At 36.3% G+C, this 12,894-nt stretch overlaps 2 protein-coding genes across 2 annotated transcripts in view; one reads left to right on the top strand and one right to left on the bottom strand.

Moving 5' to 3' along the window:
- GNAZ (G protein subunit alpha z) overlaps positions 1 to 12,613 on the top strand; it is a 57,627-nt gene extending 45,014 nt beyond the window's left edge. The window contains exon 4 of the mRNA XM_057411312.1: positions 10,548 to 12,613. Coding sequence (XP_057267295.1) covers positions 10,548 to 10,892 — 345 coding nt within the window. The 3' untranslated portion in view covers positions 10,893 to 12,613. The remainder of the gene's footprint in view (positions 1 to 10,547) is intronic.
- RSPH14 (radial spoke head 14 homolog) overlaps positions 1 to 12,894 on the bottom strand; it is an 84,036-nt gene that overhangs the window by 62,109 nt on the left and 9,033 nt on the right. The window lies entirely within an intron of this gene.

Below are 12,894 nucleotides of genomic sequence, written 5' to 3'. Positions count from 1 at the left end.
GATGCCAAGATCAGACCCAGATTTAGACCCTCTATTGCATGTTGCTTTGCATGTTTTCATTTAGCTTGCTTTTCCTGTTCTTTCATCTTTGACTCTGAACACTGACCTGTGTGCCCTAAAGCCTTTATGATTCTTCCAGGTTAGCAGGAGGCAACCTAAATATAAGCACGATGGCAAGAACTATGTTAGAATTATAGGCAAGGCTGCTAACAGATCTGAAATAAACAGTTCCTTCTGAAGTATGCTACATGAATCTTGCACCATAGATGGGATAAAAAGGGACAATAGTCATTGTTCCCACAAGAGCTGTAGCTGCACCAGACTCCGTAAGCATTCTACCTAAAATATCTTCAAAGATGGAATAAAATGAAAAGCCAGTGCTCCTGTTTCAGTTGCTTAAGCTGTGAGGGTAAAATGTGTCCTTCTCCAGATGTCAAACAATCTGAGAAATAGCAGTACTCTGTGTCCAGCTGTGGGCAGCAGTGGATATTTGGGAAAGAGTATGGGAACAGATCAAACATACACTGAGACTCCCTGCAGTATACCCTGCCAGATAACTGAAATGAACATTGCATCAACATCTTTCTGTTTAAGTGGCCTTTTAATTTAATTGCTTTTTGAACCCAATTACACTTTTATGATTTATACTATGATTATTCTCTAACACCTTATGGCAGAGTTTTACATTTAATTATGCACTGCATAGAAGAATACTTGTCTGCTGTCAGATGACTGAATTTGAGATTTCTTCTTGCATTGTAAGAAATGGCTGAAAAGCCATTCACTAGTCACCATTTCCATACCATTCATGATTTTATGAGCTCTACTGTGTTGGTTTTGATTTTTTTTGTGGGTTTTTGTTTGTTGGTTGGTTGGTTGTTTTTTTGGTATGATAGTCATTCCGTACTTACGATAATTCCTGATGGTGTTCTTTATGTTTTCTAATTCTACTGTTGGAAATACTCCCTCATCTTACTTATACGTATGAGCTTTCATAAATATCCAGAAAGTCCTGTTTTAAAGCTGGGCTTGTCTGTGTTGAAAATGAAAACCTACTTAACTGAGAAGTCCTCTTTTCTTTCTATAATAGTTTATCAGGTTGGACTCTTGTCCAGTCCAATGTTTCAGATTTCAAATGTTCTTTATCCAGAGAAAAGGGCATTCACAGGCACTGGATTTTGCAGTCTGTCCCCCTGCCATTATTCTGTTACACCGGATTATTAAACTTGCCAGTGCATTCTAGTGATTAAAAGTAATGGGGTTATTTCATTAAAAAAAAAAAAAAAATTCTCTTATATATGCAATTAAGGCACACAGTTGTCCGGGTGACAGGAACCAATACTGACCCTGTTAAAACTCTTTCCCGTCTGCTCCTGGGGTATTAGAAAAGACAGTGCAATAAGAAAAATTGTTTCCTTACACATAATCTATCAGCTGGAGCTTGGGTTAGGTAAACAATACAAAAGCTCAGGTAGCCAACAGTCTGCAACACTGAATGAACACTTTTCTTTTGCTTGCATATTTTCATGTAGTTCTCATGCAGATTTCTGCAGTATTTTAATAGCTTGAAAGAGCAGAAAACAATACAAAATGGGTATTCCACAAAGGCCACTGCTCCATTCTTTGACTATTTCCTTTTCTTTCTGTCTCACCAACAGGATATTGAGCGTAGTGTAACTCTTTCCATCAAAAGGGTAGTCCTTATGCTTGAATTTGCCTCTTCAGGACAAAAAGTTTGAGATTTGCTCAGAACTGCATGCATTCAATTGACTTCTCATGTATGTATTCAGTTATAACTCTGTTTTTACAATTCATGGCATTATAGAAACAGGCTGGATGTGATCTCTGCAGGTCTGGACTATTGCCAACAGTAAATCAGGCCAGCTATGGCTTTGTCTAGTTGAATGAGGAAAACCTTTCTGGAAGGAGATTTCACAAAATTTCTAGGCAAATTATCAGAGTGCTATGCACATCTTCTATTGAAAATTTTTCCCTGACATCAAATCTGGACATCCCAAGCTGCAATTAGTGCTCATTGCCACTAACTCTTTAATCTGATACTGCTTGGATGGGTTTAGCAGGAGCATCTTTGTAACTATGCCTCAAGTAATTGTAGGCTGTTAGATCACCCTTTAGCCTTCTCTTCAGCCCAACCAAGCCCAGTTCCCTCAGCCTCTCCTTGCAGGTCAGCACATTAAGTTACTTATTGCCTAGACACAGAAGGCTGATACTAAGCTTAAAGGTCTCAGATGAGGACAGCTAATGTCCTGGACCACATTTTTTTTTTTTGGTAACTAAGCAACATTTCAGCTATGTTGGATGTGTGCTTCAAATGCTGCTTTTCCCTTGAGCTAAGCAAATATTCTAAAGGCCTGAAGGAAAATAAAAACAAAAAACCCACCACACTTGAAAACAGTGAGAAAGCATTGAAATAAAATGAATTATGTTATCAGAAATAAAGTCCCTGGCCTGCATTACTATATATAAACCTCAATCTAAGGATGAAACATCCAGATATTTTAAATTAAAGTACTGATGTTCATGCTACTGGATATCAAGAGTGGTGAAATTTTAAATTAATAGGGTTTTAACAAGAAAACTTTTTTAAACTAGATTTTTTCTAAACTCCAGAAATATGCAGTTTGCTTTGAATATTGTACAATGCTTAAAAGAAGAGCAAGCACAGGTATTACATGCTGCTAATTTGTTTCTTAGAACTAAATTAAGAACTATCTTAATTTCAGCTCCAGAAATCTTAGTTTTCTGGCACAACTGAAGACACTGAATATTTATTCTTATATTCTTTTTATGGCAGGTTTGCCCTCTTAAAACTTCTTGCCCCTCAAAATAATACACAGAGAAGCACAGTGCAAGCTCTCCTAACTCTTAACATCAGGAGGCTTACGTAGTATAAAGCTTTGTTGACCTTTGAGGTGGTAAAAGGAGAGTGGTAACAGCTGTTTGCTGAGCACCTGAACCAGCAAGCTTTCCTTGAAGGAGAAAAACAAGCTACCTACCCACTTACATGATTAAATGGAGACCTGTGAAAGGAGGTATATTCTGATACTATGTATGTTGTATACTTTTACTACAGCCCTAGCAGCACTGCCCTATGGGCACTATCTATGTAATTTTGAGGTTTAAATATGTTGGCCCATTGTCACTTTAGCTTTCGTTGGCGTGCATCAGCTGTAGTAGCATTTCTTTTGCCAATCTATCCCGATTACTCATTCCCAGAAATGTTGACTTGTGTTGCTGTTCTGTCAGGCAAAGGACCAGTACTGACTGCTCCATATTTCTGTTCTCCTGAGCAGAGCTTTATCTAGAACTTTTCTCTGGACTTGTAATTCTCCTATGAGAAGTGATAAATATATGTATAAATATAAAGTGGCACCTATCACACGCACACGTTATAACTTCTAAATATAGTTTGTTCTTTTTTGTACCTCAGTTTGCTTAGAAGCTATGTACAGCTACTCACAAGCAATAACTCAATCTACATGTATTTCTCCACTTCTGTTTCTGCCTCCTTCCTTGTAGTGGAACAGCCTTTAATACCTTGGCCAGATGTATTCCAGTAGCCTTTATCAGGATCTTCTAGCATTCCTGTTAAATGATGAATGCCACACTTTTTCTGATCCTTGAACCCAGTAACCTTTTCCTCTGTACTTCCAGGAGTTTTCTATATATCCTTTCTTTAGGTTCCCTTTAGTTTTTAAGTCGTAGCAGCAGTACCTGTTCTGTTCCTTTACTTGGAAATTCCCGGGATCAAAATCTAATCCTGCTGTCAGAAAATTTAATCAAACTTCTTTCTTAGCTCAGGCACTCTCCTTGGTATAATCATAGCTTGGTGTCAGACTGTACTCACTAGGATTAACAAATCTGCATTGTTCCTCATCTAGAAATATAAAACAGTTTTTGATAGATAGTACTAAAGAGCGGTTTACCCCCGTCTGTCACTGGCACCCATATGTATCTAATACATAACAATGCTTAACTTATCACATACTCCTACAGACGTGACTTGCTGTTTCAATGCACACCTAAAAAATTGCAGGAATCAGTTTTCAAAGACAAATGTTCAGGACTCTGTTAAAGTAATAGTCCCAATTAAATCTGCTTTGTGTAGTCTAGTCCACAGTAAACCTTAGTAACTCTACAATTATTTTCCAGTCACAGAGCTCATATGTGATAAAATATTCATAATGGTTTCATTGTCATCCTGTACAATAGCCAAGACTAAAGGTCCCCATGTAATTCTCGTTCATGCTGCCAGATTCAGTTATTTGCAGAATCTGCTGTGAAGACAGTAGTAATACTCCACAGGAAATCATCAAGGGACACAGTATGCTGCAGGACTGCTTTCTCAGGTTTATTTCCCCTTTCTTCTCGGGAAAAGAGCTATCAATATTGACTACTGCCTCCTCTACCTCTTCTACATTTTCACCTACAAGCTGTAAGTAGAAACAATTACAGGACATTACCTTTAAAATAATGAAGAATTCATTTGGTTTGCAGATTTTGTTCGCTAGTATGATTTTTCCTCCTAATTTGAGGATGAATCTGTTTAAAAAAACTAGAAGCAAACTTCTTTTTGCCCTCACCATATAAATAGGTATCTTCCTATCCAAAATCTTATGAGATTTCTTCAGGGCTCCACTTTATAACATCAATGGTTCTTAGCCTTCTATGTGTTCATTTCAAAGTAGAGGTGCCTCTACTATAAAACCTTTTATCATCCCCTTCAATTTCCCTTTATTGCAATAGCATAAAGTATACGTATATACATAACATGTTATGTTAGTTTTCCACCTTTCTGCATCCTCTTAAATGTGCAAGACAGTAAAAGGAATTTTGGCAGGAAGGACAGAAATAGATGACACATGCATGTACATATCCCTATGACAGGTGCTATATTGACATAGCTGTTATCCTGACCTCCTTCCTGTTTTGTTTACCACGTAACTTGTCAGGAATTCCTGCAGTGGTTTTAGACTAATGGAACATGTTACCTTGGTGATGGAATAATGAGTTTGTCTGCTTGTAGAATAAGTTAAGATGCTGTTTGACTTAAGAACACTTCTTAATGAATCCACAAAAGGACTTACCCTTGTATTTCACTCTAATTTTGACATTTTAGAATTTGCAGCATTTTCCAGGAGAACTTTGGGATTGGAAAGAAAGAGTTTAGAAAGGCAAAATGATTTTATCTAGTCAAACCCCTGATTATCCTGTCCCCTCTGGGAGGAGCCAAAGCTGGAAACAGGTATATACAGGACAACACAGGAAGAGTGTTGTATCCCAGTTTATTCCTACCTCAGTGAGGTTCTTAATTTTTTAATTTGAGAGACATGTAGAGTGAATTAGATTGTCTATTTACTTCTCTCCAAATGTTTCTTTTTCATTTTAGATGAAAGTAATTATTTTTTGTAACTCATGAAATTATCATCCATTTTCCCAATTTAGACACATAGCTATCTGGTCCTGTGCATTCTTGTAGGAGTCTTCTTTGAACAAAAGATGAATTATGCAATAGTCTTTTTCCTTTTGAATCATGTCTTTCTTACCCAGCACTCAATCAGGACTGTCTAACTGCTACACAGAAAGGACCTTTCATCTGGCACTCAATCTAGGCTTTTTTTAAACAAAAAAGTATCTCTATTTACCCAAGCTGTTCCTTGCTTTCTGCATCATCTATATTTTCTTCTGCAAAATTCTTCTGCTTTTCCTCTGCCTTCTTATTACATATTTATACAAACATGCTGTGAATTCCTGAATTGCTTTGACAATGACTGTCTTGGGCAGTGGTATTTCCTTAGATTTATTTTGTAGACTGTCATTATTGCAGAACAAATTCAATTTTTTTTTTTTTTTTTTTTGTATAGTAATCTTAAGGAAAGCCCAGTGTTTACATCCAACAGATTCAACTGCCTCTTTACCCCTTTACCACTTCTTCAAATACATTAACTTCGCCTGCTTTCTTTAGAAGGTCTTAAGTTGCAGGTCTTAAAATAACACATTTGAAATGGAAAGAAAAGCTTCATGGCATTTTGTGAAATAGCTTATAGCTACCAGCGTATGCTAAATGCCAGCCACTATCATAAGGAAAAGTCTCTACAGGAAAATAGCAACAGCTTCCACTGCTTTGTCCAAGATTTGCTGACATTTAAAGATATTCTAACTTTTCTGGAAAGCAAACACCGTTCCTGCACTAATTTTATTCATCTTTGTTTATGGTTTACATAAGATAAATTTTATTTAGTTTAATTGATGATTTCACAATCCTGAAGTGCCAACCAGGTTTAAAATAATGATGAAAGACAAAGAATGATGGAAAGTCCTTTGGTATTTAATACAAATAGCAGTTAATTCTTTTATCTGTGATAGTTTCTCTCTTCATAGTTCTTAAGTTCAGAGCTCTCCCAGCTGTGACCAGAAAGTTTTAATGTGAAAGCTGCGAGAAGATGCTACATTCAATTTGGCTTCACTTACCAAGTGATTTTTCTATTAACTGACTAAGAGGGTCTTCCTTCTCAAAAACTCTTAGTTGCCCTGGAACTCTGTCCTGCTAAGCACACCTCTGCTGTTCCAGAGCATGACCAGGGATGTTTGTATGTTTGCAAATTATTGGAAGAACAGAAGCAGCCATCTGTTCCTTAGCATGTTCTTTCCCTTAAGCAACCAATTCCTTGTTCTCATGCTCAGAAGAATTTGCAATTAGCTCCCAAGAAGGCCATCTGGATAAGGCATTGGCATTATCTTGCTTATACCCCAGCTTGTGTATGACTATGGAATTACAGCAGCACATTTTTTCCAACCACCTGGCTAGCTTCTTCATTCAGGATTCCTGAACTGGAAATGACACTGCAGAGAAGAACAATGCCTTTTCCTACCATTACTTTTCCTTCATATTAATAGAAAATCTGTGTAACTCCTTTAGGAGTTGTATAATAATTTATTCTATCATTCTTATTATTATAATAAGCCTTAACCCTCTCTAGTTCACTTTCCCTATAATAGGTACAGTAGTTTTAAAAAAACAGGAATGAGCCTGTTACGTTAGGATAGGACTATGTGAGTGGATACATCATGTATCTTTAGGCTCAGTTTCAAGGTCAGCCTTCATCTTAGACCTGTGGATATATGACTTCTTATTTAAGATTTTCAGCTGTATCAAGATGTCATCTGGCTATAAAAACCTGAGACACATCATGCATTGCTGTTTGAAATGTGATTGATGCACTGTGCAAATCACAAGCCACTACTTATACAGGCCTTGTCTTGCCATGTGTACTATTTTCTCTTGGGTTTGGATTTATACGTTTGTCATATAATTCCATGTGGAAAGTGATATTGAGCACTGTTTCATGTCTCCATGTTAACAGGTTAAAAAGAATTTGAAGCAACTACAGTTAGTTTTCCTATATGCTCTTCATATGAAATAGATGCTGCCTATTTCTCTTTCCCTAAAGTTTTAATAACTACATGGATGACATCCTACTGAGAGTAATTGTTGGATTTTCCTTTCTGATATATTTATTTCCTCATTGCTCAGTGATACATTTTTCCACTATTATAGTTTGGATTTGGAAGGTTCATTTTCGAAGGTGTATCAAGCATTTATAGCATTATATGAAGCATTTATAGCATACAACCATAGTCTTGCACTGGTGTAATACAGCATGCATCTATGTAGGAAATTATTCCTAATCAACTTGTTTGCTTTTTAACTAAAAGAAATTCTATTTGGTTTAGTTAAGATTTGTATAACTTTCAGATAATCAACCAATATAATAGAATTAATATTACATTGAAAAAGAAATTCCTTAGGTGGCAGGTGCCAGTTTACAAATTCTTTCTCTACATCATGATGACCAAGTTTACAATAACTGAAAACTGTTGGTCCTCTTGTACACAGTCATTGCATTTCACAATTTACGGAAAGGTTTTGATTTTGTCCTTTGACTACAGAGTCCAGCTGAGGATTTGGTAGTAAAGGAACATTATTGTGATTCACTACAAAATACAGTAATAAACACAACCTCTTAAAATGCAATATCCTGTTGGAATGAATGTTCAGAGAGTTGGCTAAACCCTAGGTTTAGCTCTAAACCATTTTTTTCCAAACAATTAGTAGAAAAAGCATTTCAACAGAGCTACAAATTCAGGAAAGGAAAGAAAAGGCTGATTATTTGGAAACAGACCTATGATGTTTTGGGGTGGGTTATTTGTTGTGACAGGATTTTCATGGTGATACTAAAATATAAACCCTCAAACAGATTTTTAAAGCCACATTTTAACACCTATAAATCTGTCTGTACACAAAGTAGGCTCAAGTGTTAGACAACCCCACCTTTACAAAGGAAGAAGTAAACAAACAAAAAAATCCCAACCAAATATAGGTATTGAGTCAATTTGTTTATATTTCAGTATGCCTTAAGAGGCTCTACATTAGATTTTAACATTGCTACATACTGCTGCTGTGGCAGTGCCAACCATCATGGTGTGCCCCTGTGCTCCTGCAGCTTTTGAAACTGCCGATGGTCTTGGTTTTAATCTGTAAACACAGAATTAGTCACTAAAATCACTAAATCAATGCCTTTGTGGAACTCTGAGAACAGAGGATGTGATTCTGAGCAAGTCAGTCCACAGCAAATGGAAAGGAATAGCAACACAAATAAAATGAGGAAAGTATAAGAAGTAATTTGAAAAGTTTAGGTAAAACTGCCAGCAGTTCAGCAACTGTGCATTTTTAAGGGGTAACTTTTTCAGGATACTGTTTTAGTGTAATAATCGCGATCAATACTGTTGCAAATTTCCTTTGAATTAATAACAATAGAAGATAGTTTCATTTTCTGTTAAAACTAAAAAGTAGAGTTAAGCAAATTATATTTTCATATTACTTTTTTGGTAATGAAAGAGTGAATGATTCTTCTTTCTTTGTCTCACCAACTGAAACATGGAGTGACTCTAATGAAGTAAAGGGAGATACACTAGACACAACTGATACACATTTCAGGAGAATTAGTCCCAAAATACTGTTACTTCTATTAAAAGCGAAAATCATCCTCTCCACTTTCCAAACAGGAAAACTGGCCAGAATCCTTCCCAGTCAAACATCAACAAAAATACCCAGACTCTGTAGATTAGTTTCATTCACTCTGAACGCAAGCCAGACAAATGGAATATTTGCAAATAATCTTCTAAGCAAAATATACTCTTTTTTTTTTTAATGTCCCAAATCCCTTCTGTACCCTTACTCTGGACCATTGTGGTGACTCATGATGTATGATTAATGTTTTTACAAACCTGAAATATTGTGTATACAAAGGAGTGCAATACCTGCAGAGTGATCTATATGGGAAATGTGGCTAACAGTGTTCAAAACAGTAAGTTCATTACAAGTTAACATTAGAAGAATTATTACAATTATTGCAGAAGAATAGGTGGGAATGTTAGAACATAGTGAAGTGTCATAATGGTTTTACACTCACTATCCAAAGTAAGCAAACTTCTGAAGTACTTGCTGTACCTTCTGGCACTGCGAGAACACTGCCACTGTGTGCTATGGCACATATCTTAGGTAGAAGGAATATATTATTTGATACACATTATAATTGTACAAAGAATGACTGCTATTTATTTTAATCATCTAGAATATTTTCTATTCCAAACACTGCATCTGTTGACACCTATTCATAAGTATAAACCAAACGATAAAAGCTGCCTGCCAAGAGCACTGGGTACCATGGACAGCTCCAGCTGCACCCTGAGAGTGTTGCCGCAGCAGCACATCAGGGCAATTCAAGACAGCCGTTGATTTCTAACAGACCTTTCTGCTTTCAGTTTATAGCAGCATTGGATTGTTTTTTCCAAATATGTAACTGTGTTTGTCATCCTAAATTGTTCATCAGTGGAGTCTACATACAGGGTAGCAGACACAAAGATGTTAAACATGTCTGACTAAACTGAGCTTTCCCCCATAAATACACAAATTGTCCCACCAGTGTGAGTAGAACGTGGGTTTTGTGTATTCTTTCAAGCTTACCATTACACAATGGGAAGAAGAAAGGCAAGGAAAAAAATCAGAGTATGTATGATGTGCTGAACTACACATGTAATGATGCAATATTACCATTGTACTGTAGTGGCTCCTTCTTTTTCAAAAACTTTAAACAGAATGTTTCTGTAGTGTGAAATCCTTAAAATTACTCATTCCTTTTATTAAAGAAGGTGTTTGTAGTACTAACCTAAGTTTGAACACAACCATGTTTCCCCAAGTTACACCTATAATTTCTAAGTCTTCGGTTTTAAACTTTCCTCTGTAGTTACCAAATATTTTAAAAGATAAAAAAAGATGAAGAAATGTATTGCATCAAAATAAATGAATTAAGGTCCCTGTAATTCATGGTAAGGTAAGATGGACCATTGCCAAATGAAACAAAAAATGTTTCTAAAAGTAGGTTTTGTTCATTGATAGACATATTTTGTGTGCTTTCCAGTGATGCTGAAATACTGTTATTAACATGTTGTTTCCTCTCCTACAGAGTCGAATGGCAGAAAGTTTGCGTCTCTTTGATTCCATCTGCAACAACAATTGGTTTATCAACACCTCCCTCATTCTTTTTTTGAATAAGAAAGATCTGCTGGCAGAAAAAATCCGACGCATACCTTTAACAGTCTGCTTTCCTGAATACAAAGGCCAAAACACTTATGAAGAGGCAGCAGTCTACATCCAGCGCCAGTTTGAGGACTTAAATCGCAACAAGGAGACCAAGGAGATCTACTCACACTTTACCTGTGCCACTGATACCAGTAACATACAGTTTGTCTTTGATGCAGTGACAGATGTCATCATTCAGAACAATCTCAAATATATTGGCCTCTGCTAAGAATCCTTGGGCTTAATCTGTTTTGCTGAAGTGATAAAAAAGGGGCTAACCACTGCCACTTCTCATTTAAATAAATGGGGCAATGCTTAGTAGCCCAAGGAGAGAAAAGGGGAAATCTGATGTACGTACACAGTTCCTCTTATGCCCCCTTAACCTGCTACACCATTTTTCACAAATATATGTTCTGGAGAGAGAAAACTTCCTCTCCAAAAAACCCACACAATTCTGCCCCACCTAGTGAAAAGGAAACCCAAACTAAAACAAAGAAAGAGATTGAGGCCTAACTCTGTGGATAATTTTTCACCATAGTCACTGCACTTTTATTCCATTTGTTTCATTCCATTTCCTACAGTGGGAGTGTTATCATGTTGTGTGTAAGAAATAATTCCTCATCCAGTTGTCCTAAAATTTTACTGACACAAAGATAAAAAGCTGGTGAGTGACAGATGAACTTGTTTGCAGGGTATAGAGCAGAATGGTTGGGTTGTGAGAAAAAGCTGGTTCAAAGCAGAGGCTACAGAATAGGCGAGTTTTAGCAAAATACTACTTAAATTCGTAGAGAATGGGCATGCACCCACAATAGTGGTACACACAAACAGAATATAACTATACATCATGTGTGCACATGACTCATAGCACATACTATGTACACATTTCTGCTTTGCTTTACTGTTTATCACCTTGCCTGTTAAAGGAATTGTTGGTGTGCAACTGTTGTGTGATTTCCAACCTGAAAGCAGCTTGTTCTGCACTTGAAGGCTTCAAATATGCAGCAAAACTACATAAAATTAATCTATGAATAGGCCAAATTAAGGTCAGTGTTTCTTCTACTATTAAGGAGTTTTATACATCAAACCAGTCTTCTTTTACATCTTTTTTTGCCAAATCTTGTGGTGTTTCACAAAAACCAAACTATATTTAAGTAGGTTAGTGTTCCTTTTTTAATACAGATAAACAAAATAAATCACAAGGCAATTTTTAAAATTATTGTTGTAGTGTCTGGATTGCTGAATGTGAAAGTTGCCAACAGCCAATTCTGTTCCACTGCTCCAACTGCATTCTGGGAATTGTAATATTGTAACAGATTTCCCAAGAGGCAGGAGCTATGGAGATTGTGTAGTATAAAGCCTCCAAAGTCTTTCTTTTTCTTTTTTTTTTTGTTGGTTTTTAAAATTATTTTTAAAATGTGCTGTATTATTAGAAGGTTAAAGATGAGCGATATGAACAATAACTAAATGTCTTGGTATTTCAATTTAATAATTTAAATTATTTACAGTTTAGTGAAGTTAAGGAAACTGAAGAGATGCATTCCTCAGCTCCAGGATTCATCTCATAAAGAAACACTACTGGATGGAGTAACATTCCGGCAAAAGTTTGAATGCATAAAGAAGCTCTGTGGGACTATACTGGAAAATCTCAAATGGATCATATAGACCTAAGTCTTTGGTCAGTTGATTCTTTCCCCTGCCATAGAAAAGACTTCTTAAAGACTTCAGTGTAAAGTTGGTGTGTAAATATATGTTTGATAATTGTAAAGCACATACGTACACAGAGACACAGACACACATGCACACTGGAAAATAACCTACTTTTGTTCCCCCCATGTATTATGATTAGGGCAAGAAATCTCAGCCAAGGGCTCTAAGAAATTTCAAACAAAATGGTTAAATAACATCAACATTTAAATTGTCCACTTAAAAAAATAAATAATTCAAATGATACTGAATGTGTCTCTGGTGTGGTTATTAATGAGTGCTATGACAGTTACTTAACTGGATAATGCTTGTGAAGTTTTGTTTATTTGCTCCAGATCATCTTCCCCAGTTTATTCATCAACATTCAGACACTTCAGTCTTTAGCAATTACAACTGAGCAACTCAGTAAGAGTTAAGGGATATGTGTTCTCATTTATTATCTTCATAAAATCTGAATGAGTGTTATTATGAGCTAGGTGGGACTGCCAAGAGAACTGCAATACTCTTGAAGGCAGTGGTTTAAGCAA

The sequence above is a fragment of the Pezoporus wallicus genome, unplaced genomic scaffold, assembly GCF_028554395.1.
Source record: "Pezoporus wallicus isolate ANWC-B61680 ecotype Strahan unplaced genomic scaffold, APGP_CSIRO_Pwel_v1 contig_6401, whole genome shotgun sequence".
NCBI classification, from domain to species: Eukaryota; Metazoa; Chordata; class Aves; order Psittaciformes; family Psittacidae; genus Pezoporus; species Pezoporus wallicus.
Note: the sequence above shows the minus strand (reverse complement) of the source record. Positions and strands in the feature narration are given on the sequence as shown.